Source organism: Danio rerio, chromosome 16, assembly GCF_049306965.1.
Source record: "Danio rerio strain Tuebingen ecotype United States chromosome 16, GRCz12tu, whole genome shotgun sequence".
In the NCBI taxonomy this organism is placed as follows: domain Eukaryota; kingdom Metazoa; phylum Chordata; class Actinopteri; order Cypriniformes; family Danionidae; genus Danio; species Danio rerio.
Window position 1 is genome coordinate 32,250,993 of NC_133191.1, and position 27,917 is coordinate 32,278,909.

Consider the following 27,917-nt stretch of genomic DNA (forward strand, 5'->3'; position numbering starts at 1 on the left):
CTATGATTAAGTTGAATCCTGTTCGCCACGTAAATTGTATCAAACTCTGGCCCTCGACACACAGTGTTAGCGAGCAGCACGTTCTTGTTTCTATACCTCTAGAGAGGAGATTCCTCATGCATTAAGCATTCTTGACAGTGTCTTAATGAAAATCATCTTCGCCGACGCCTGAAACGGGACCTGTATGACTCAGAAGTCTATTCCTGGCTAACGCGATACAAGCATCAGTCATCACAGAAAACGCAAAACAACAGCACGCAGAATCAAGACAGCTATAAATCACAAGCTCGTTTGGCAAAAGTGGATTGTGAGGGATCTCAGGCTCCGACTGCCCTCTTCCTGCCCAAGCACACACATTCAGAGGGGGTTGAGGGGTGGGGATGGGGTGAGAAATGGGTGCGAGGTGCTCTGTGAGTTGGTTTGCCGGGCCGGCAGCAGGCTGTGTGAGTTGGTTGCTGGGCCGAGAGCAGGCCTCTTCACACGGGTACTCACTGAAAGCCTATAGCTCTGCATCATTTTATCAAACTCCTCGTCTATCTTTTTGTACTTCTCCTCTGTGCGAGGTGTGAGGGAGAACGGCTCCTCGGGGTCCGGGCTCTCCGAATCACGGTGCTCTTTCTTGTTCAGAGCCTTGGTTTATTCGAGGAGCGAAGAGAGACAGAAGGAAAGAAAGAGAAGGACGGAGGTTAGAACGGCAAGGTGAAGAAAAATACTCACTCCGTAGCGTTTGAAGAGGATATCCAGCTCCTCGCTCTTCCGGTATTTGTCCTCCTGTAATGGACTTTGGTCAATCGAATCGTCTCCGTCTGGCTCCGGACTGTTGCAACCGTTAAAGCCTTTCTTTCTCAACGTCTTAAAGCAATCGGAGCAGGAAAAGAAAAGGAGCACATTTCACACTTAGAAACACAAACGTCAATCAGAGAGAAAAGCAGCATTGATTTATGAAACCAGTAGAGTAATGTGTGACACACTGTACATCGGCTAAATCTTTCATGAGGGTTTGAAGGGGCTAAATTCGATTTTACACCATGACATGGAAAATGATGAAACTTGCAGAGCACACAGACAACCATGGAATAGAAAAAAGTTGAAAAGAGAGAAACTCAATTTATCGGTTTCAGCCTGGAAACAGCGCAAGTCTTTTTTTGAGGAGATTTTGCAAAACAAGATTTTCTCTAAGTAGCTTTGATGGGGGTATCAAGGCTGAATGAGAAAAAAACTGCTTTAAGCTCTGCTTCTCATAGAGGTCACAGTGACATAAAAGATGTGCAAAGGAAATGAAGCATAAAATAAACTGACCGCGTGTTATTCAGCTCAACACTGCTAATTGGATAATTAACACTTGTACTGCAATTATGCATTTTTATACATTTTTATATACACTACAGGTTTAAAGTTTGGGGTTGGTAAGATTCTCTTAATTGCTCTTTAATCTAAAATGATAAAACACATTAAAAATAATATAACAGTGATTTTAAAATAACTGTTTTTATTATATTATAACCCTTAGGTAGGGCTGTGTGATTCATCGAAAAGTAAGTGGCATTCAGAACCTATAATCGATCAAATTTATCTAGATCAGTTTTTTCAATTACTTTCCCTACCTCTTCACGTGACCCCACTCTGTTAAGTCTGATTTATACTTCTTTTCATAATTAAAAAGTGATTGTTGTTTTAGGCAATGTGTGTTTTAATTTTAGTTGTTCAACACCGATGCTCATTAAATAATTATAGATAGAGGATAGTGTGCGTTTCCCTCAATTATTTTAAAATTCAGTAATGCACCTTTCATTCAAAAATCTGTCACTTGAAATATGTGAGCATATTATATTATATTATTCAAGATTTTGATTTTAGGCTAAATCAGCCAGCTCTAACCATAGCATACTTCCTAAAACTCCTGTGACGGCAAAAGTGAATTTTCAGCAGCCATTTTTCCAGCCTTTAGTGTCACCTGATTCTTCAGAAATAATTCTAAAATCAAGACATGTTTTGATTATTGTCAACAAATGTTTCACATTGTGATCAACAGAAAGATTAGAATGACAGAATTTATCAATGAAAGTCATTCTGCCAATTTTGATCAATACATTAAAATCTTGCCAAATAAAAGTATTCATTTCTTTAAAACAAACACTCCCCAAAATAGAGATGCACGATTATTTAAAAAAAAAATAAATAAATAATCGACCCTTCTTCTTAATTCTTAACCCAGCATCCCTACGATTCAGCCAATTACATTTTGAAGTTTAGGAGAGAAGTGTAAAGGTGGTTGTAAAAGTCTTTACATGGTTTTATTTATCTTGCCCAGCAAGATGGACAGCTCCAAATGGTGTTGAAAGAGTCACATACAATTTTTATAAGGTATAATTCACCCAAAAATGTATTTTCTGTCTTCATCTAATGATGTTTTTGCGGCTGAATGAGTGCACTCGGCAGAGAAAGTGAAACCAAAACCTGGCACTTCATTTAAATAATCATATTGCATTTTAGAGTATGTTAGTTATGATTACAACAAGTATTTGATATGTTTTTTCTTTCTTATCGAACACAGAGAGTTGTGTAATAGAATAAACGTGTATCAGTGTCAACTACTCTCTACCCTATATAATCTGGAATATAGTGCAGGAGAGAATCTGACAATGACAAATGTCTCATTTTAAAAGTAGTCTGATAATGTTGTCAGTAACAGATTGCAAGCATACGTCTCAAACACAATAATTCAACTTCAGAATAATGAATAGTTGTATTTTGATGCACTCACTTTACTGTACATTAATGACCAGGGCATTTAAAGTCTGTTCAATTCCACCATCCCAAGTCTATACAACATTTAGCATTTTAACCAACAGTAGACTTAACACATAGGCCTAATATTATTGTTGTTTAATGTTTGGGAAATAACAATAATATTAGCCTACTCATATTAACCTTTATTTTACGTCTACAGAATTGTGAGAAAATCGCTATCTTGATTTTAAGCCAAAAAAAAAGTGATTCTCATTTTAGCCAGAATTGTGCAGCCTTACCCCAAAACATCTGAACTGTAGTGTATACACAGATAATGTAAAACAATGATGATGTTAACATTGCATATTATTACAGTAATACATGCAGTAACTAAAACGTGATTTTGCATAAACTAGCTCTTTTAACATCAGACATACTTGCATTCATTTTCTACCAAGCAAAATTCTAAGTTTAATCACTCAAAGAAGTTATAAATACACCTCAAAACCCTGCCCAATTTGAGGCTGTTCTGGGGTCACAAAGTCAAGCAATATCAATTAGCCCTAGCAACTCATAATTTATCATTAAAATGATGCTTTGGTGAATGATAATAAAAAACAAACATTGCAAGCACTTGATCAAGCTCAATCGTTCATACATAACGCTCTCTCTCACACACACACACACTCAGTGAGGAGCGGGTCAGCTGATCAGCTTGTCTCTGAGTCGGCTCCATCTGTTCACCTGTCCCTGTATTTCTCTCCCTGCTGTCTCTCCTTTACGGGGCGGGTGCATGTTTGTGTTGCCAAGGGAAGATTCCCCTGCAGAGCTTCGCCATCTCTGACTGGCTAACCTCGTTCAGTAGCTCCTCCCCCTGCAGCCGCCTTCTTCCCTCCCCCTCCCCGAACGTCCTGCTCTTCCTGGCTTTACATGATTTCATCCGTGTTACCCCCGACCTTAACATTCTTCTTCTCTCGTCACATTTCCACCCATTCATTGCGCTTCTTGATGGTTTTCACACTACGTCTTTGTGTCTCTTCTCTAATCCAGTAATGCTCTCATTCTTCCACGACTTACCGAGCTGACTCATTTCTGTCCTCTATTCCTCTCCGCTCTACATCCTATGCTGTCTTTTCAAACTCCCACTTCCTATGTGGGAGTTTGAAAGTCTAAAGTCACCATGAAATACGATTTTTTACATTTCTTCGGAATACTGCATTATTATTATTATTATTATAAATGCATTATTAAGTTTATAATGTGCCCTGTTCAATCTATTTCCCTTACTTTTCTAGGACCCCCCTTGGCTTGAGGACAGGATAACTGTCACTCACAAGAGACCAACCAATAGCAAAATGGACTAAATTAAGTGCCAATTCTTACTTTTTTTTGTCTTGTCTGAAAAACTGTTTGATATACACTGAAAATAAAACAAGAAACTTGTTGCAAACTATTTCTGTGTTGAACTTTAACAAACAAAGATAGTAATGTTTAACTTATCTTGTTTGTTTAAATTTAACCAAAATAAATTGCTTACAACCGCTTAAAAAATGTAGTAAAATAATAAATCATCTCTGACTCATTTTTTTCAGAGTACTTGTATATTTGTCACAATAAGAAAGAAATTACATTGAAATGTACAAATGTGCAATAAAAAACACAAATTATCTCTTTTTTTAATATTTTGAGAATTCATTAAAAACAAAAAGTTGTCAAAAATACTGGTTAGCCCAAGATGTTTTGGTAAATCGTGATAAAACTGTTGTGCTTATGATTTTCAGGTGGACCGGTAATTTCATGGTTTTATCACCAGTAATCTTTTTGTAATATTAAGATTCAATTTCAGATTCAGATTGATATTAATCTGTGAATCAAAGAAAATAAACAACTTTTTTAAACTTTTGTACTTTTCAGGTTTACAAATGCTTTTTTCTGAAGATAATTTATACGTATTTAATAGGGATGTAATGATTTACAGTGAGCTGGTTAAAAATTTAATTAAATATCTGACGAGCAAACAGGTAGAAATGTTAAACAGAGGGGGCGCTGTTTACAGGCGCAAGCTCGCTTTACCTGCACATCAGGGGCGCGCAAAAGGTGAGGTGGCAAAGTAAAATGACAGCGGTGAAGTGCATCAGACAAAACACAAACTGTGTGCAAATCCTGCAAAAAGATGTTAACTAACAGAAGAACGAATATGATGCACATAAACTAACATCACAGTGAAAAACTACAGTCACGGACGTCTATATGCAATAAACACTATTAGTAAGCCAAACCATGTGGATCGAATGATTTGCATCAGTCTTTTCATAGCGAAAGTTTGAAGATGTTTTTCAGACTGAAAGAAAAAGTTGTTTTGCTACAGAACCAGCTATTAGATCATTTTTTACCCTCTCCTTTTCAATTTAAAAATGTTCAAGATTATCTCTTCTTAAGTGTACCACACTGATACTTATACTAATTAATTATGCAAGTAATATTATTTATTCACCTTCATAATCATGTTTACCTCCTGTCTCTATCCTACTATATAATTAGCCACTTTATAATCAGATTTTTATGCCAGTGGCCAGTCCCCTGGAGCAGAGGGCCCAGTGACCACTTCTGTACACACTGCTCTCTAGTTCAGGAAGGGCATACCACTCCACAAGAACCATCTCAGTCTCCGGTAAAAGAGTTTTTTTTTTTTTTCCAGCATTGTAAATGTGCAAAGACCTCAGCATATGCTACAAAACATAGATATGGTGATATTTCTTTTTAAAAATGTAAAATCCCAATATGGTCACAGTTTTAGTTTGTTTATAGTCTTCTTTATTTCTTTATTTGTTTGTTTTTTTAAATAGCAAATTTATTATTTTGCAAAGAATGTGGCTAAATCCTGAATCATGAGATTAGTATCATGAATCGTATCGAATCGTGAGTCAGGTGAATTGTTACATCCCTAGTATTTAAGGCATAATAATTTTACTATAAATTAATTGAATCATAGAATTTTTACATAAATTCATGGTCTTGGCGTTTGCTTGCGCATCACAAAAAATAAAAATAAAAACAGTAAATAAAAGTTAACATATGATTTATAATATTCATGATTTTTTGGAAAATTACAAGTACATTTTATTTTTTATTAAATACTTTAAAAAATAAAAATAAAATTCTCCCTACCTTTTCTAAACTGTGATTTTTTTGTGTATTATACTGAATCCATACAAGGGCTGCATGATACTGGCAAAATCTGATAATGCAATATATTTTTTCCTGCGATGCAAATTGCAATATGAATGCAGCTTCACAAGATAGATGGCTTAGCTCTATTGAATGGTTTTCTTGGGAGTTTAACAGTATTGATGTGCAAAAACCGAATAACTACAATGCAAAAAAAGCTTTGTTTTGTCTTGTTTATAATCCAAATATCAAAGCAAGATGGGTGAAAAGAAAGGGTTTTTCCTTAAAACAAGCTTAATCATCTGCCAGTGGGTTTATTAAAATGATCTTGTTTTTGCTTTGAAATGTAGATATTTGGACTAAAAACAAGACAACAATTCAAAGTAAAATTTTTTGTTTCCATAAATTATATACATTCTGTGATAATACGGTGATTAAATACAATTTTGTATCTACTGGACATCTATAATCACGACTCAACATTCCATCTCTTTGTGATGTGACTGTTGCGGATGCGCACATTGCGATATCGATGCTGGAACAATATATTGTGCAGCCCTAAACAAAAGCAATCCAAAACCATGAAAACTGAACCCAAATCTGAAAATTAGCGCCGGTTTACAGCACTGTAAAATACCCATAACTCTCTCTCTGGAGTGTACAGAAGTGCGTGCTGATGTCCAACACAGGCAGAATGTAATGTCACCTTCCATTTGCAGTGTGTAAAGCAGCGAAGGCTGCAAGCCCCCGGCCATCCCTTGAGAGCACGCTTAAAGCCTCGGCTTCACCACAGCCTGCCAGCTTACAAACACGATAGCATCCAGATACACCCATCTGACAGATTAGTGGCCCATCTGAACCCTCCACTCCTCCTCATCCCCGAGTCCCTATTCCTTTAAAGGCAGCGTGTCTGCCATTATCAGACGAGTTGGACCATAACTCATACATGAGGCTAATGGAGTGATTTTAGCAGCTGATCTAGGATGATAGCCCACGGCTCAGCCCACTGTGGAGGCGGATCTGAGAATAAGCTGGAGTACATCATCTCAATATCGAAGAGGGCTTAGCTGATGTCCAGCACACACACACATTTCTCAACTCACAGACAGAGGTTAAGAGTTCAGTCATTTTATCTCGATAATATAACTGCAATGGTCACACTTAAAGGTGCCGCTGGTTTCACATGACAAAATGACTGGTTCTTGTATCAAATCAATAGTCAAATTGAATTTACATTCTTCCTGTAACGATGGACATGTGACATTGAATGCTCATAGACGTGGCCAAAATGCCAGGCTGATAATGGGCCAATGTAAAAATAGCAGGTTTTTCTTAAAGGGTTGGTTCACACACACACACACACACACACACACACACACACACACACACACAAAAAAGAAAATGTGTTTATAGTTTACTCACATATTCAACTTATTCCAAACCTCAATTGGTTTTTTGAAAAAGCTGATATTTTTAAGACTGTTGGTAACCAAACATTTGATGACACTCAACCACTGCTTCTACAGCAGTGATCCTCAACTACCAGCCTGTGGCCTGTGGATAAATTGGTACCGGGCCATACAAGAAATCATTAATTATTTCAGTTTTATTTATAATCTGAGTCCAAACTGTTTTGAAAAATTTTTATTTTGAAAAATGACTCCATTCTCTCACTTACAACTCGGTCACTTGAGCGCCCAAATTTAACCCACAGGCAGCAAAATGGGTAACACAAACAGTCGTCTTTGGAAAGTTTCTTTGTGAAGGGTAAAACTGCCCAGTAAAGGACCTGTGAACTGCCAAGGAATGGATCCGCAACCTATTCGTCAACAAATCAGGTGAATCCAACCTTGTCTGTGCAATAAGATCAACAACAGTTTGGGAACCACTATTCGCCAGTATTTTTATCCCTGCTATAAAAGTCAATATTGCAGTTAAATCTTTGGCTATCTTGGAAATATCATCTTTTTTTTTTTTTTTGTGAAACTCAAACAGGTTTGGAATTGGATCTTGAAGGTGAGTAAATGATGACAATTTTAATTTGGGATAAATCATGCCTTTAACTGCATGTAAACAGATAAATGAAAAAAATTAAGCAGGTTAAAGAAAAGCTTAATATACCTGCCACTGTCTGTTATGTGAATTAAAAGAAATAACCACTCTGTGAGATTATGTTGTTAATTTGTTCTATAATTACAGTTTGCCTGAATAATTACTTGACTTTAATTAAGTACAACTTTTTAAATGAATTTACTTAATTGACTACATTTCATCGTTTTAGTTTAATTGGTTAATATTTAAAACAATATTTCACTTTTTTAAATAAAGCACTGTTCATTAGCACATTAGTTCTTGCTGTGATCTCAAAGTCAGCATAAAGGATTTTTATTTTTTATTTTTACATGTGTTGGTATTATTGGGGGGGGAAATAGTATTAACGTCCAGCTCAATATGGTAATCAACATTCATCATAGATTAAATGCTTTCTGTCATACCAAACAGGTTCAATACCAAAAAAAAAAAAAAATTATGTCCCTGACAAGCTTTTCTTAGGAACTCTATCTGTCCATTCATCCATCTATCCATCCATCCATCCATCCATCCATCCATCCATCCATCCATCCAATGATAGGGATTAATTTGATGAATTACATCAGATAAAGTGTAATTACACAATTACATTTATTTTATTGATTGACAGTATTGGTCAAATACACAGAAAAACGGTTCATGAAATATCAAAACTTCTGTCATTATTGACTGACTTGTGTCCTTTCAAATCTGTATGCTTTTTATGGTACATTAATCCATTTAACTGCACCACCAAGAAAAAAAATTGGATTGCATTTGCTATCTAGATTTACTCCTAATGTTGCTAGTTAAAATTCTCATTTAACATGTTTCCTTGTTTTCTTTTGCAATAAACCAAAATCAAGTGTAGTAGTGCAACAGGATTATGTTTAATTTTTTTTGTAAATCAACAATGTTGTGTGTGTAAGTCATTAATTAAATCAGTGATTCTTTATATGACTTTAACAGTAATTATTTAGAACAGTCAAAATATGGTCAACCGTTTGGTAGAGCAGGCAGTTAAAGGGTTTAAAACAGAAACATTAATTAAATGCAGCTTACAGTTCAGCTTTTTATATTCTGATCCTCGACTATCATAAAAAAAAAATTTAAATAACATGCATTGATATAACACCAAAAATTAATTCTCTATTCACAAAAAAAAAGTCTATCACCTCCTAAATCTGCATTTCAAATACATTTTTGAGAAACTTACTAAGTGTCATATGGCCTAATTTATGGGTGCTTTAAGATGCTTTTCTTGATTAATTGCATTGAAAAGAGCTGCCTAAAAAAAACCTTATTATGACAGGTTTAGAGCAACACGTGGTAAGTAAGGTCACTCACGTGGGCGAGTAAGGCCCAATCCCAATTCTATATTTGTACCCCTACCCCTTCTTCTTAGCCCTTGAAACAGAGTGTGAAGGTGAAGGGCTTCAAATTTTACATCTACGTAAATGGGACAGCACTACAGCACCTGTGCACAGCATCATGTGTCATCACGATTACTTGCTTCATATGAGATCGATGATCACGACTGCTGTAGTTATTCCAAATGCATTATTTTTTGGTATTTATCTTCAAATAATCACTGAAGGCATATATCATGTTATCATAACCATATAATGTGCCAATAAAATTGTAACTGTACTGTGAATTTACACCGTGGCCATATTCATCTATGTAAAGGCACAAAAACAACATTATTGTTATACCAGACACTGTAAAAAGTTAAATTCCAGCCACAAGACTTTTCTGACAGTGTCATCGTGTGACAGAATGTTAGAGGTTTTTATTTATTTATTTATTTTGGCATGACGGTAAAACACGAACGGCGTTATGAATGTGTTAAAACATGTGTTTGGTTGTTGTAAAAATTCATAATAATGACAAAAATACTAATTTGTGCATCTCCTGACTTCCGTGTGCAGCCATGCTGCCGTTGTAGATGGTGTCTTTTGGGAAATTTTCTTACTCTTTGGTTTCAAACATGGTCCTGAAAAAGATTGGTTTCAAGGGCTATCTAGCCCTTCCCCTCAGCTCTACACCTTTAAGCTAAAGACAATTGGGACACCCCTACCCCTTCACGCGAATGCACAAAACGATGGGTAGGGGTAATGGGGAAGGTCTAAGGGGTAGAAATGGGCCTAAATGATCATCAGAATTCTTATTTTTGAGTGAACCTTCTCTGTAAAGTTATAAATTTAGTTTTTGAAGCTGAAAAGTGATTAGATTTTGATGAAATTGTGTTATATTTTTCATCAGAACCCTCAGCATAAATGAATCGCATCAATAATTGATTAAAAAACTGTTTATATTTTTTATTTATTTGATGTTCTTGACGTCCCCACAGCCTCTTGATCTGAGCTAGCTTATGAAAAAGGGCAAAGCCTTGTGTTTTTCTTCTCACCACCTCCTTTCAATCCCAAATGATATCTACAGGATCTTCATCCTTAAACACCCACTCTTCATCTCTCCGTCTCTTTCGTTCTCCCCTCCCTCTCTCTGTGTCTCTTTCTCCCTCTCTCTCTGTCTCTCTCCTGATTGGGATCTGCAGTCAAGCAGATTAACAAGCTCTGGCAGAAGAAGCAGGCAGCCCCCATACAATCACACACACACACACACACACACACACACACACACACTAGGCACGTGCAACACGAGGCAAGCGAAGAGATGAGAGCAAGAGAAAGAGAGATACAGCGAAAAGAGAAGAAGAGAGGCTGTGTGCGTACATATGCGTCTGTTCAGTCATGCATCAGTGTGAAAGCATGTCTGCCTGAATGCGCGCGCGTATGTGTGTGAGTGTGTGTGTGTGTGAGTGTGTGTACAGTGAGCTGTAGGGTGAATGAGGGTTTTTCTCTGGGTGAATGTAAGCAGTCATCGTTTTCTCACTTTGTTGAATTCTCTCTTCTTGGTCTCTGACAGTAAAATAACCTGATAGAACAAAAAAGATGTGTGTGTGTGTGTGTGTGTGTTTGTATTAAAAGGCCTTCTGAACGTTACTGGCCCCAAAGACATCTCTTATCAGGCCAAACGCTGGGAACTCAGCACCAGGTCTGCCTCTACTGTCACGCTGCTTCTCAATATTACATGAGACAGCCTTCAGCCTTTACACACACACACACACACACACACACACACACACACACACACACACACACAAAGCCGCCCAGTCAGGCTTAAGCTGATGTGGCCCACAGCGGCCCAACGCCCTCACCACAGTACATGCACACACACACACGCACACACGCACACACGCACACACGCACACACGCACACACGCACACACGCACACACACACACACGCACACACACACACACACACACACACACGCTTAAGAGATTTCTGCAGCTGCACCCAACAGGAAACATGCGCCTGTACCATTGGGGTCTTCTGCAGAAAACACACACATCAGTTTCTCACCATCAAACACTCAACTTCAAGCGTTCACTCTGTCTTGAGTGCATTTTAAACTGCACGGAAATGACCCTTTAATCTCGACAAACGTAACAAAAATGCTTCTTTTTCCTCTAAACACACACACACACATTTCAAGTTTCAAATGAATAGTTCACTCAAAATGGCACGTCCATCATTATTTAACCAACATCATGTTGTTGCAGCACATATGCTGTCATCTGGTTACTATTCATCCATAGTTTATAGTAGGCATGGGCCGGTATAAGAGTCTGACGATATGATAACCATGTATAAAAATATCACGGTTTCACAATATTGTGATGACTGCTCTAAAGTATATATATTTAATCTTACACATACAAATATATAAATAATCTTACACATACCTTAGAAACGGTATTACAGAAAATGTTGGCGGTTTTAAAACCTTGTCTTTTCCAAATAACGGTATACCTTGAAAACGATTATCGTCCCATGCCTAGTTTATAGTGACAAGTCGTTGAATCTGTTGAGTCCATATTTGAATGATCTGAAACACTCTTCTGCTAAGGCTATTTGATAATGTTTGATAAGCTTTTATGTGATTAACAGATTCACATTTTGGTTGTTAAATGATCATCTGCCAATGATGAATAACCAAATATTTAGTTGGTTAGTTAAACTCAAGAATGGAAATAGTCAAGTAATCTGAAATACTTTTTTTCAGCCCTGCTCCTGGCAAGGTCACGTTCCAGTTTTGTAAGTAAAAGACAGAAATTTAGGTTATTCAATAGAAATGTTCGCTTCAAGCGAGCTGAACTTAAGAGAAGCAAAGAAACTAAATAATTTTTTATGTTTTTTTTTTTGCAACAGCTACCCTGAACTACCCTGATCTAGTTACTATGACCATTTATGTGAAGCTGCTTTGACACAATCTACATTGTAAAAGTGCTATACAAATAAAGCTGAATTGAACTGAATTGAATTGAACAGCTGACTTCATAGTGACAAGTGCATAAATCAGAGTTGATGAGTATCAAAACAAAACAACAAAAAGTTGATGCGGGATTCTTTTGCTGAGGATTTATGATTAACTTTACTCATCTTTATTTACTGATAATTGTGCTATTTAGTTAAACTCAAGAAGCATTACAATTATCTGAGAAACACGTCCACTCTTCTGTAATTAACTCAAAAACCCAAATTACCAGATAACTGAGTTAGTTATGCCGAGTTCAGACTGCATGATTTTAGCCCCGATTTTGACTCGCCAACAGGTTTTGAGAAATCACAAAAAAATGCCCAAAATCAAAGGCAAATCGGTGCTCGTTGACATAAGTAACAATCATACAGTGTGAACTATCAAAGACATGATGTGAGAGAATCGCTGATGAGTCTCCGACACCCGTTAGATATTCGGCATGCTTAATAGCTGTCTATGATTCAAATCATGCCGTGTGAAATGTGTTCTGACTGAAAATAACATTGATGATTACCTACAGCAAATGAGAGAGCTGCATCCATAGTGTGTGTATCTACAGGCCAGCAGGAGATTGGGGGAGAAGCTAAAAGAGCTTCTTTTCGCTCTATTTGGACCCAAGAAATCACCCGTATCTGTTTAACGTGTCATCTGAACCGGGTCGAAAAAGAAAAAAAGTTGAGGAGAAATTGCTAATTCTCTTCAAAAGTCAGGTGAGCAAAAAAAGAGCATTTTCTACCGCACTAAAAGTTTCTTTGTCATTATGTAGTTAATAACTAAGGATATACTACGTGACCGTGTGTTGTTTCCATGTCACTTTTAGCGTATGTTTGTTTGGTTGTGTGATGTAGTTTGCGGGCCGTGACAAAGTTGTCAGCGATTCTTCATATTGTAAAGTCATGCCCTGTTATTAATCCATCTTGCAGTATAAACACAGCAGTGATGACCCCAGATAGTCATGTAGTGTGAAAACATCCAAGACGCGATCACTTTAAAAATCGGGCAGTCTGAATTCGGCATTAGTTAAACTCAACACACAGACCAGTCTATTTTGACAACAAATAATTTGTTTGAGTGCTTTCTTTGTAATGAACCACTTGATGCTACTCATTATAGGCTAAAAAATGCTTGAAGATAAAAAAAATAACAGTACACAGGTGTGAAATAGCCATGAGGAAGTTTTAACAAAATATTATTTTATTTTGAGTGAACAATCCATTTATTTCAAGAAATATTCCAGTAACTTCCACTGCCGCCGTTCCTGCCATGTTAACATTACGAGCCCCAGAACAACAACATGCCACACACAAACACACAAACACACACAGTCGCCATCTTGTGTTGGACGGTTTGGACGCCGGATGGGCACCGTGTGTGTGTTTGTGTGTAAGCCACTTTTTCCTCTCTGGCCAAAGGCAGGAGGTGGTAGAGGGTGCAGCTGTCCCTACCTCTCCTGTCCCACCATCGTCCAGGCAGCTCGCCAGCAGCGTATAGAGACCCACAGGCCTCTGAAACCACCCTTCATGCTCTCTAGACGGGCACACACACACTCTTTTACTCCCACACATGCATCATCTCCTTATGGGTGTGTGTTCAGCTATGCAAAATAGCTGTTTTTAACATTCCATTAGACTGTAAATTTAGCGTTTAGCCTTAACACGTAACAACATAGAAGAAATAAAAGCTTTAAACCTTTACATTAGATCGTAATGTTAGCGTTTAGCCTTGACACAGCAGCGAAGAAGAAATAAAGCTTTCTAACTCTACATTAGATCATAATGCTAGCATTTAGGCATAACATGCAACAATGCAGAATAAAAGCTTTACAACTTTACATTAGATCATAATGTTAGCTTTTAGCCTTAACACGCAACATCGCAAAAAAAAAAAAAAGCTTTATATTAGATCGTAGTGTTAGCGTTTAGCCTCAACACACAACAATGCAGAAGAAATAAAAGCTTTATAATGTTACATTAGATCGTCATGTTAGTTTAGCCCTAAAACACAACAGCGCAGAAGAAATAAAAGGTTAATAACGTTACATTAGATCATAATGTTAGCATTTAACCTTAACATGCAACAATGCAGAAGAAATAAGAGCTTTATAACGTTACATTAGATCGTAATGTTAGCATTTAGCCTTAATTCGACAGCGAAGAAGAAATAAAGTTTTACAACTTTACATTAGATCAAAATGTTAGCGCTTAGCCTTAAAAGACAACGGCGCAAAATAAATAAAAGCTTTACAACTTTACATTAGCTCGTAATGTTACAGTTTAACCTTAACACGCAACAGTATGAATGAAACAAGTGTTTTAGAACATTACATTAGTCCGTAAACAATGTAAGTGTTAGCCTTAACCCACGACACAGCGCCAAGGGAGGGAAAAAAAGATACCACTGGCTGACTATTACTTATAGGGGCCAATGGTCTTGTCAAACTGTTATGTCTATTGTGTTTACATGGCTTTTCATCTCATCTTACGCTTGAAATTTGTGTCAATTATGGTGGCTGTCTTATGTTTATCCTTAACTCTGTTGCTTTCTCTGTGATTTGTTGATTACTGGACTTCTCGCCATCAAACAACCACGCTTCTGTTTACTAGTCTATGAAGTGAAGCCTTATATGGATTTTTTTTTTTTTTAAACGAAACATCAATAACTACAATTTCATTCTTTTGTAATCGATTAAATGATTCAGCCCTAGTCACATTGCAGGACTGGCCATGTTGAGTCTGTACTATAATTAATCATTGGCATGTATTTTTGAGACCTGTGACTGTGGATTTTAAAAGCTTTCAGTCATATGAAACTGTACATTTAGTAATTTTAATAACGAATCATTTTATTGAATTACTTTTATTTTCAAAATTCAATTACTGCACCTGAATACTCTAAGTCTTGAGAATGATAAAAGGCTGTTTATTTCAATTGTAACTTTTCTTTATTGTATTTATTTATGCTTTTAATTTGTTTATTATATTTTATGCATTTATATTATATTTTAATTTTTCATTCATTAGTCACCTGGTAAAATTGTACTCAATTGTACTGGTGAAACTGTACAACTTTTAGGTCAAATTAGCATGGTCTACTTCCATAGTAAGTGTTCGCTATGTAATGAAACAACGCATTTAGATTTAATTACAGTTTTAGAAAAGGTCAAAATAAATGAGGAAGAAACATTGTGAAAAAATAATAAATAAAGCTATCGCAATTACAGCCATTCCAATTTGGACGAGTTCTTTCTCGGTGGATTTGAGAGTTAGCCGGAAAACTTGGGGTAATTTGTTCTGTGATTTTAACAAGGTTTCTGTAAGGGAAAAACACACAAATTTACCTGGCCTCCTCCTCAGGGAAAACTAGTTCCGACCAAATGGGGATATTGACTGAACTACTGCAACCAAATTAACACTGTTCACCAGACAGGAAAGAAGGAATGGAAGAAGAGAAGGAGCAAACAAATAAAGGATGAGCGAGACCAAAAGACAAACAAAACAATTTCCTGGCACCTGGAAGAGGAAGGGTTGATAGCGAGTTTGTATGTCTGCATTACCTCAATGATGTCTGCGTTGGTCCTGCTTTCGTGTGGCTCGTTGTACTCTGTGTATTTGAGGAGCACTTTGTCCATGTCAGTGCTGGCATACTGGAAGAGCTTGTTTGAGTGATTGAAAATAATGAGGGCAATCTCGCAGTCACACAACACACTGAGCTCGTAGGCTTTCTTCATCAGACCAAACTTCCGTTTAGTGAAGGTCACCTGTGGAGAAAAAGAGAGAAAATTCAACAGAGAGAAGACAGAGAGAAAAAGAAGATAAAGGATAACTAAATACTTCTTATGCGGTTTTGTTTCTCAGGTAAACCTATTAAACTTCAAGGACGTTTAGAAAAAAGAATGATTGTTCAAATATGTCTAATTAACATAAATGAAGATGTCAAAATTCTAAATTACATAAAAGAAACATTTATAGCCTGTGGTAGAATTAAGGATTTATTTTTAGGTGACACTGGAAATCGACACTGTGGCTCAGTGGTCAGCACTGTCACCTCAAAGCAAGAAGGTTGCTGATTTGAGTCCCAGCGTGGCCAGTTGGCATTTCTGTGTGGAGTTGGCATGTTCTGAGAGCAAGAGAAAGAGAGATACAGCGAAAAGAGAAGAGGAGAGGCTGTGTGCGTACATATGCGTCTGTTCATGTGGGCTTCCTCCGGGTGCTCTGTTTTCCACCACAGTCCAAAGACATACACTATGAGTCGATAAACTAAATTGGCCTAGTGTTTAAGGGCCCTATTATAGACCCGGCGCAATGTGGCGCAAGGCGCGACACAATTGTTGTTTGCTAGTTTCAGCTTGGCGCAAGAGTCGTTTTGATGTTTTGCGCCACGCTGTTTAAATAGCAAATGCATTTGCGCTCATATGTGCACCCATTGGCATTCTGGCCTAAAAAGGGAGGCGTGATAAGGTATATTGCTGGCGCATTGCTATTTTGAGAAACTATTAGATATAGATTTTTCAGTTGACCAGAACAAAGCCGGTCTATTGTGCTTAATACACGCAGTAAGCAATACGCAAATATCTTTACATATGAAAAATAATTAAAATATTAAGGATATATATAATATATTATAAGAATATATACAGGATAAAAATATAAGGATTAAAATATTACAAAACATATTATTTTCTAGCCTACATAAATATAAAACCACTGCCTTCATGCCTTCATCTCGGGGTCTTTTTCAGTTTATTCATAACAATTTGCTTTTGTATAATGTTATTATTATTAGCAGTATTATTTATTATATGCATATTTATATTTGTTTTATTAAAAATAAGCTTAGATTTGTCCACCTGTCAGGTTTTAGACCATATGGGGCACAGCATGTGTTTTAGGATATAACCCAGGTTTTTGAGCACTTCATTACTTCATAATAACTACACAAAAATACTTCACAATAATAACTTCATTATTATTGTCTATTTATTAGTTTGCTGGAAATTAGAACTGAATTTAGAATTAGTTTTGAAACGAATATTTGCGCTTAACAAACAAAATAAATTATTTATAGGCTAATTGATGTCTGTGCGTACAAGGTTTCCCTATCCACGATAGCGAATGTGAAAGTAGATAATGAGAAGGCTTGTCTCTCATTCTCGCTCTGCAGATGCTGTTTAACTGTTTTCTTGTTAGTGAAGTGCTCAGTTTTTCCACTTACAAAGTCGACATGTGAATAGCAAATGCGCCTTGGCGCGACCCAACTGACTCTTAAAGGAAATGGGAAATGAGACTCTGATTGGTTTATTCTCAAAACACACCTATAACTCATTAAGAAAATAAGCTCAACTCTTTTAGACTATGCGCAAAGCTGAATTTTCCATCCTTATATTGGCAAAAGTGGATTCTGACAAGCCTCTAATGCGTTTGTGCCCTGCGCTTTGCACTTTGCCCATGGGTGTTTCCCAGTCCTGAGTTGCAGCTGGAAGGGTACCTGCTGCGTAAAACATATGCTGGAATAGTTGCTGGTTCATTTCGCTGTGGTGATCCTTGATAAATAAGGGACTAAAGCTTGAGTGATTCGAGTGATTGCAGTGACCCACAGCACACACCTTGCACGTTGCCGTGCGTTTATAGGTCTGCATGCTGTTTGTGTTGCTCTGCAATAACACTTCTAAAACGCTAGCTGGCAGTGAGGTTTTTATGTTTGAGTTTCTTTGCTGGTGTTTTGTTTTTTCTGAACATTCCTTAATGTACAAGTGGCTCAAACTTGCTCATTTTAAGGCTGGAACCGGCGGATTACCTTATGATTAACAACTTTAATAATAAGGTAAACACAAAACAAAACTTTCCATCTGGAGCTTCTTTACACGACTCGACACTCCGATGGGTTCGCGTGGCTCTTGGTCACGTCCAAACTCATCAGCGATACCAAGCTGACCAATCACAGAGCTTACGCTATGCGTCATTATGACATGCAGTTACATATTTGAGAGGTGCGTGTTAGAGACGCCCACGGTGAGGGCTATGCGACCACGTGAAGGCTGCATCGGAGCATAAGCATGCGCTTGACGCTGAAGTAGAAATCAGTCTTTAGCTGAAGGAAAACGAATAAATGAGGTGACACCAGAGGCCATCAAGTGAACTGCAGCCAGTAAATAATTGTTCATGCTTGAACTTGTGCGCATGCAATGTAAAATATGTTACACAAACACACACAGACAGACACACACAGACAGACACACACACACACACACACACACACACACACACACACACACACACACACATGTAAACAAAATATATAAAATCATTAAAATCTGACGTAACACTATGAATGAAACAAACATACATGAATGTTTTTGCATAATATTATGAAGTCTGATATAACAACGTACGAAATGGAAACAGAATCTGGCACTTATAGTACAGCAGTAGTGTTTTAGCGCTAAAAATCACATTTACAATTAAATATTTTTTCCTAACATTTCACACTTCACAAGATATGAGCTGCTATGTCTGGAATAGGTTCCAATTCATTTCAGCAGGTACATTTTTTTAATCAAATAATCTATTCAAGTAATCGTGCAACTCAGGAAGACTAAATACGTAATGACTACTTGATAGTTTTCCTGTCAAAGAGGTGTAGAAATGATTCAGGAGTGTAAAATAAAAGTCACCAAGTCAGTAATTTAAACAAAAGAATCAGTCTGATTATGTGAGATTCTTCTGCTGAGGTCTGTATAATAAATTAAAAATACTTAGAAAGTAAAAATGTTACTGACCGATAATTGAGTCTTTCAGTGAGTTAAAGTCGAGAAGCAAACTAATTGATATAATTATCTATATAATAAATGAATATAATTATCTAAGATGCTTTTCTGTTGAGGTCAAACATTTTTATGTGAGTAAAAAGCATGTTGAAGTTGTTAATCACTGTCAATAATCTCTTATAATTAGTTTTTTTTATATCTTTTTATTGTTTTTAGCAAAAGAAAATAAACAATAACATGAACAGACAGAAAAAAGTACAAAGGTCATTTCACAATACGCTGACAGTAGGACACAACATCATACAATGTCATCCAGAAAGCATAAGAGAAAAAGCATTTAATTAAATATAAAAAAGAAATAATTTATAGAGAATTGTGTAGGCTTCAAAACTCGACATTTGCCAAATCAATCTCACCTATAATGAGTTACAAGTCAGCATCATCGATAGAAAACATAATTGGATTCCAGATTATAAAAAAAATAATCGCATATCACATTTGTTTGCATCACATATAGCATTTCTTCCATTGGCAATACATAACTTCTAATTTTGTTAAATTATTTTTTTCCTAATATAAAGCACAAATATACTGCCTGTGATTTATATTTATTTCCTATTTCTGAGGTGTCTCCAATAATGCCCAATTTTGGCTCTGGGGACAGATTAATCCCATATACTTCAAATAAACAACTAAAAACGTTCTGCCAAAATGAACTAATTTTATGGCATGACCAGAATGAGTGAGTCAATCTATACGATAAGTCAATAAGCTTTTTAAACTCGAAAATTGAAGTAATCAAATGATGTCAATCAGATAGTTAAACTCAAGAAACAAACCAGTCTAATTTGACTAGAAATGATTCTAGACCCCCAAAAAATCTTACTTTCAATAATACAAAACAACCATCACACATTTAAATATTGTTAAACATACAGGAAGAAAGGTTGACATTCAAAAATGAAGAGGTAAATATTAAAAATTCTGCTTCTCGGGTAAATATGCTTATTTAAAAGAGGCTGGAAAACATCTAAAGACAAAGTCAAATACTCATATTGACCACTGTTATGGTACGTCTATTGGGCTTTTGTGTGGTTTTCACAGCTTTTAAGCTCCAGACCTCAGAAAGCAATGAAAAGACCAAGCAAACTCTTAGAAAAACACTCTTTTGCATTCAACGAAAGAAAATCATCCAGGTTTGAACCACATGAGGGTGAATAAATAGACAGAACTTTTTAAAAATCTCTGGCCAACTAGTCCTATAAGACTTTATGCAGTTGACTTGAGATCAGCCAATCCTTCTCTCTCAAAAAAACCCTGATGTGCAAAGTTCTACCACTTTCTGCAACCAAAAGTGTCAACTCAAAAACAAAAAGTTACTTTTTCTGTTCAAACCTTAAGAGCTTGACAGCGTTAGCAGACAGTGATTGCACCTCAGTATATAAAAGCCCCTTTCTATTAGGTGAAAGAATCTTCTCCACCTCAACAATCAGTGAGCTGATGTTCTCTCTCTCTTCACCACCAGCACCAGGACAAACACCAGCAGCATAATTGCTGTCGAAAATAGAAAAGTCGCAGGTAACCAATGGCAACAGGAGGACACAACTTTATCATTGTGAGGAATGTTGAGAGGCAGCGACCCGACTTCTTTCCGCTCCTCTCTCGATCCAATTAACCTCAAGGCCGAATGCTTACCTACTGACCTTTACTGCACACACGGGCTCAAACTCGCACTCTCACCTGCTGCCGTCTGTCAGTTCTGGAAACCTCTGAACTTCTACATTGTTCCTATAGACTCGCCTCAGCCATGGAGTTTGGTAATTAAAAGGCAGATTTCAATGCTGCAAAGACAGTAGTTCACGTCCTCTTCTCACACTCTTTAATTCTTTAATTGCTCAAATGCGTGTTACATCTCAGGAAGGTCATTAGGTGTGAGATGTGCAAAGCCAGATAATCTTCAGAAAGAAATCTCAATTAAAAGTGATATTTAGTACAAAAATGAGGCCTAATCTGGGTCAGACAAACTACAAGTCTTCTTTTTTTTTGTGGTAACTTTGTTAAAATGTGATTAGTCAGGCACACCTGAGGGAGACAGAGAGCGCTGACACAGCGAAGCACAAGAAGGTTGAGTTTGCACACCTGCTCCGGTCAGAGTCCCTCCACCTCTCAGCACAACTGTGACCACAAAACCATTTGCCACACATTCACGACCATCTTGAACACGGAGGGCAAGATTATGCACCGGGGAGGAGAAATTCTAAGTCATCCCAACACAGCAAACCATTTAAATAAGTTTGTAGTATATTTTTTATTATGACAGATTTATCTATAGGAACACAAGGAGCAGAGACAGCAGAAGTAGAACTATATGTAAATACATTGTCATTAGGCCACTTCACACATACAAACCCAGTTCACATAAAGGTCTTTATGTGTGAACAGGCCCTTTTTGAAAATACCGGTAAATTCGTTACGGCAATTTTCCGGAAAAAGAAATTGCTGTGTTGTGTGAACGCAGAAGGAAGATTGCCAAAAAGAGCACGTTCACGTCTAGAACGTGCTGACGTGAGACGTCTGCTTTAGCCAATCAGAACACTCAGACGCATTCACGTCCGTGCTGTTTATGAAAATAAAAGCCTTTGAATATTTTTCCAGACACATTTAGCTGCTAGATGTCAAATCACGTTTATATGCTTATTCTTAATGTCAACTGTGTAAATAATTATCAATTAGATGCTTAAGCTCAGCTGTTGTTTACCTTCAAGCTCTGCTTCCTTCAGTTGCTTGACGCATCGCGTGTGCACTTGAAGCAGCCGGTGAGCGTCAGAACACACACATATTATGTACAACTCGACATGCGAAAGTGGTCCTCCACATGTTTTCATATAAGATGTTCACAATATTCATCGATCCATTTATCGATGTAGTCAACTGTTTACAAATACAAACGCAGCCCTTTAGAGGTCATTTCTGGTTAATGATGTCAGAATTTACCGGTATTTTAGAATGGATGTGTGAATGGTATTTTTCTGAAAAATCTCGTAACGTCCTCGCCTGTGTGAACGGCATTTTGTGGAATTTACCGGTAAAGTCGTTCAAAAAATTTTCCTAATATCTACCGGTATCACTGTGTGAAAGGGGCTAGTGACATTACCGACATTACCAACGAAGTACCATAGTGACTTTTTTTGCAGCCAGTTTTTTATAAATGTTATGTTGGATAAAAAAATGATATTACTGGGCTATTGGGCTATAATTAAATCTTTTGTAACCAAAAAAAAAAAAAAGACAATCAGACGGTTTCAACGTTGTCAAGTAGGGCTGCACAATATATCGCTTCAGCATCGATATCGCAATGTGATTATTTGCAATATAAAAATCACATAATCTAAAATGTGGAGTCAGGATTATAGTTAACCAGAAGCCACAGTTTTTTTTGTTACACTTTGATTATTTGCATTTATTTCTAAGGTCTGTGAGTTTAACATCCCATTCATACGTAGACATGGGCCAGAATAAGATTCTGACAGAGAGATAACCTTGCATAAAAATATTACAGTTTCACGGTATTGTGATTACTGCTCTAATATATGTTCTTTAAATTGTCTGGGGGAAAAAAAAAAAAATTTCCCCATTTAATACAATATATTTTATTCTAAGAAAGATTTTAAATATTTTGAAACTAAACTAAGTTAAAAGCTAAATAATTCAAATAAATCACCACAATACAGATTTCTTTACAACCTGAAAAGGCATCTTTAGATATCTTTCCTTTTTTGGATATAAATTAAGCCACTGCATTGATGATCTCATAGCATGCTTGGATGTTGGTTTACAAGCGATTTGTTTTTCAGATGTTTGCTGAAGCGTAGGCTTACCAGTAATTTTTGATGTGTATTTCCTTTTCTGCTTGAGATGCACTGTCAACAATTTCTGTAAATTACACTGTATTTAACTGTAAAGTGAACAGCATTTTACTTTAGAACGGTTATGCAGAATGTCACTGTAATTTAAAGTTGCATTCTGGGAAATATCTTCTTGGTGCCAGTAAAATACAGTATTTTTAATTTTGCTGTAAATCAAAATAAAATAAAACAAGAGCACGAAACATGAGCAATCACAGAAAAGGATTTTTTTTCCGCCTGAAGAAAGAAAACACAGATCCAAGAAGCTGGCAGCTACGCGGTGTGTGTAAATGCTTTTATGTTTCCAAAAATACTTTATATTCGAGGTTTAATTCATAAAAATAAATACAAATAATAAGTAAACAAAACTAAATTTGTGTCTGCGCATCACTTAACGATGTGCGGTAAACAAGGCTAAAACACTAAATGAAGTAGTTGTTAAAAAAAATAAAATAAAAAACTTGCTAGACCGTGGGATCCGTATGGCAGAAAATTTTAGCGGTTTTAAAACCTTGACTTTTCCAAACCACGGTAAACCTTGAAACCGGTTATCGTCCCATGCCTATTTACACAGGGCGTCAGCGTCAACGCTTCCCGTTCACCTTGAATGGGTGATGTCAGGCATTGTCAAACTGCATTGTGGATCCATCAGAGGTGATTCAGCAGCATTGGGAATTTCTCAACCTTTTAAGTGTCAATGGATGCACCAGCCAATCAGATTGCTTTATGCAAGTACACCAACTCAGACAGTAGTGGATTGTGCACTTATTTTAATTGGCTGATGCTGCTATGACGATTGCGTCAGCCCCAACTACAGACACGCCTCTGTCAAGCGTTGTGAAACCCCGTGTGAATCGAGCATAAGCATTACAAGCTAGTTTTAAGCATTCAGGCATCAATGATTGATCATGTTTGTAACTTAAAGAAAGATCATTAAAGTCCATACATGGTTATTTTACATTTGATAATTTAATTTATGTAATTGAATACTAGTACATTCAAATTTAACAAAAAAGCAATATTTATTTTATTTGTATCTTTACTACTGTATTTACCAATGCTTGTGATTTGTTTATTATATTTCATGCAGATGTGCTGGCCTACAAATTTGTACTGGCCTAAGTTTGTGTACAGAATTTACAAATTCTTTCTAAATAGAGCTATACAGTAGAAGCCAACTGGTGAAATTATGCTCAATATCGCAATATGTAAGGCAGAAAAATAAAATATCACAATTTTAATTTTTTCCAATTTCATGCATCCTATTATCATGTACTGCTTGTTAATTGATCTTTGAATTGTTTAAAATTACATTTAGATTAAGTATGCAAAATCATAATTATAATTAAGTATTAAAAACTGTCAGATGCTGATTAATTAAAAAAGAATCAGCTATTAACAAATATGAATACAACCATACTGAACATTTTTGACAAGAACTAATAATAATACTGAAGGGACAAGTGCGTAAGTGCAAGGTAATGAAAACTAAAAATCTGCTGCCTCTGACAGAAATTGAAAAAGCGCACAAACAAACAGTAATGTTTTGAAAGCAATAGTGTTTACATCCTTAGGGATGACAACCTATGAGTAGTTAACTTGTAGTCGTCTCTTTTCATTAAATTGGGACAGGAAAAAGTGCTTTAACATAACTATAAATCAACAGCAATGACTGTGATGCACTAGAGGAGCAAGATTAAATTTTGCCTCATGCTGTTTGCCTTGTAAGACATCTACATTTCAGATGCAACTCACAAGAGACACAAGAAATAAGGATTTCAGGTTAAACGCCAATAATGTTTTCGAGACTCTCCTGTGAATATTCGGTGCATTGATTTAGACAAAGTTATTGAAATAGACTTTTTCCAACTGCAAATACAAAACTAGTGTCATAATACTGAACTTCGATATGATACCATCAAAAATATCAATATTCGATACCATTTTTGATACCACATGAAAATATTGCAACAGCATTAATTAAAATGAAAATCTTTGAAATTGGGTGGAACTGGGAATTCACTGCTATTATTTTTAAGACTTCAAGTAGCAAGGGCTGCACGATATTGAAAAAAGCTGACATTGCGATATTTTGTTTTCCTGCAATATGGTGATATTAATATAATTTCAAAAGATAACTATTTAAAAAAAACTCACAATTTTACATTGATTTTAATAATTTTGTAGGGAAGTGCATCTGTATAAAATATACACAATTCTACAAAAATACACACAGTAATATAATTTAAAGCACAGATGAAAACAATAGAACAAAGATAAAAATTATATAAACAACACTTTATGGTTTTTGGTGGAGTCTAACAGTACAGAGATTTAGAAATCTAATAATGAAAAATAACAGTGTCTTCTTTTTATAAAAACAGAGCAAGTACATTGTCATAGTATGTCCGATAATATGTTTTTTAATTGTTTTAATCCGGCTATAATAAAAGCAGTTTTTAATTGATAAAAAAACATTTTAAGGTCAAAATTATTTTTTTGAGAGTCTACAGAACAAACCATCTTTATATAATAATTTGCCTAATTACCCTAACCTGCCTAGTTAACCTTATTAACTTAGTTAAGCCTTTAAATGTCACTTTAAGCTGTATAGAAGTGTCTTGAAAAATATCTAGTATAGTATTATTAGTAGTATTAGTATTAGTTGTATAATTTATTGTCATCATAGTAAAGATAAAATAAACCAGTGATTAGAAATAAGTTATTAAAACTATAATGTTTGTAAATGTGGTGAAAAAATATCAAAAAAATATAAAGAAAAAAATATAGAAATTGAAAGAAAAAAAAATAAACAGAGTGGCTAATAATTCAGGGGGGCTAATAATTTTGACTTCAATTGTATATAATTATATATTTTTCTTCCATGTTATATAATTTATAAACTTTTTCCTTCTATTTATAAACATATAAACCCAATTAATTGAATCTAATCTAATCGTTAAAGCAGAAAACATCATAATCTTGTGTCCAAATGGCTTAAATGAACTTAAAATCTCTGAACTTAAATTCCTGATTCGCACATTGCATTATCAATGCTGAAACGATATATTGTGCAGCCCTACCAGTGGCCATTAAGTGAAGTGCAGCCACCAAATAATTGTTCACGGTTGAACTTGTGCGCTTTTAGAGAAAAATTAGGTAACACAAACATGCAAATTTGACAAAATTTTGCTTAATATTTTAAAATCATAAAAACTTAACATATCGAACATAATAAAATGAACAAAATGAAAAAGACAGTGGCACTTATAGATAGCAGTAATAGTGTTTTTAAAAATTCTAATTCAATACTGTTGTGATAATACCACACTTCAGTATGATACCTTCAAAAATATCGAAATTCAATACCATTTTTGGTACCACATGAAAAGATTGCAACAGCATTAAGTAAAATGAAACTTTTTAAGGCTGAAATGGGTGAACGCGAAACTGGTGCAAGCATGAAATCATGGTTATTATTTTTACATGACACTGGTGGCCATCAAGGGAACTACAGCCAGCAATTAATTGTTCACAGTTGAACTTGTGCAGGCGACACAGTTTCTGTGAGGAGTTTGCATGTTCTCCCTGTGTTCACGTGGGTTTTCTTCGGGTGCTCCGGTTTCTCCCGCAGTCCAAAGACATGTGGTATAGGTGAATTGGGTGGGCTAAATTGTACGTTGTGTATGAGTGTGAGTGGGTATGTGTGGATGTTTCCCCGAGATTGCGGCTGGAAGGGCATCCGCTGCATAAAACAAATGTTGGATAAGCTGGCGATGCATTCCGCTGTGGTCACCCCAGATTAATAAAGGGACTAAACCGAATGAATGAACTTGTGCACTTGTAGTGAAAATTAGATTACACTAACATGTAAATTAGAAAAAAAAATCTTTTGGTTAATATTTTTAAATCAGAAAAACGTAACATATCTGACATAATTTAATGAACATAATAAAAAAAGACAGCGGTACTCACAGATAACAGTAATAGTGTTTTTAAAAAATCGAATTCAAAACTTGTGTTGTCGTAATACTTGACTTCGATACGATACTTTTAAAAATAATGATATTCGATACCGTTGTTAGTACCTCAGGGAAATATTGCCACAGCATTAATTAAAATGACAAATTAACATTAGAAATGGGTAAACGTAGAACTGTGGTGAGCCTGAATTCACTGCTATTATACTATTATTCTTTTATTTTAATATCAAAATATAAATAGTTCTGACAGCACTGAAAACTGAAATGAATTCTGCAATGTGTAGTCATTGCGCAGAAAGTCAGGCTATGAGCTCACCTGTCTGTTACGCTCGTCTGTGATTCGCTGAATCTGGATCTTTTTCCTCCCCATGGCTGCGATTGGCCGTGCAGGGGTGGAGGGGCAAGGTTGGGGGTGTGGTGAGGTCAGAGGTCAAATGTTCTCCAGGCAGTTAAAGGAGCACAACAGTGGCTGTTCGTCTTGGTGTATGAAGATGAGTGTGTGTGAGAGAGTCTCTCTCTCTCTCTTTCTGCCACCTGTCTGAGGCAGCTGGGCTCACCCGTCTTCCTCCACTGACAAAAAAGGAAGGAGGGAAGGAAGAAAGAAAGTGTGTGGCCTCCTGGTAGGGCCTTCAGATCATGGTCTGCTCAGGGTGCATGTCATCCGACAGGTGTCTGTTCTGATATCCAAACCCCCCCTGGAAAAATCTGGTAATGGAGATGATGAGGGTCTTGTGATGAATTCTGTGAAAGAAAGAAGAAAAAAACAGGACTTAAAAACCAAACTGAGGAGTCAATTGATCAATATATTTAATTTAGTTTGAAGGGGGTCGGAAGAGAAATAAAGTGCTCAGCATAACTGAGTATACCTCATTTTGAAAATGAAATTTTATCAATTTTTTTGTTAATATAGGCA

General features: G+C 36.2%; 1 protein-coding gene across 1 annotated transcript in view; it reads right to left on the bottom strand.

Moving 5' to 3' along the window:
* The window catches only part of mef2d (myocyte enhancer factor 2d), a 71,551-nt gene extending 43,837 nt beyond the window's left edge, over positions 1-27,714 (bottom strand). Inside the window, 3 exon segments of the mRNA NM_131317.1 lie at positions 493-630; positions 15,907-16,110; positions 27,321-27,714. Of these exon segments, the coding sequence (NP_571392.1) occupies positions 493-630; positions 15,907-16,110; positions 27,321-27,374 (396 nt within the window). The 5' untranslated portion in view covers positions 27,375-27,714.
* Between the last annotated feature and the right edge of the window lie 203 nt (positions 27,715-27,917).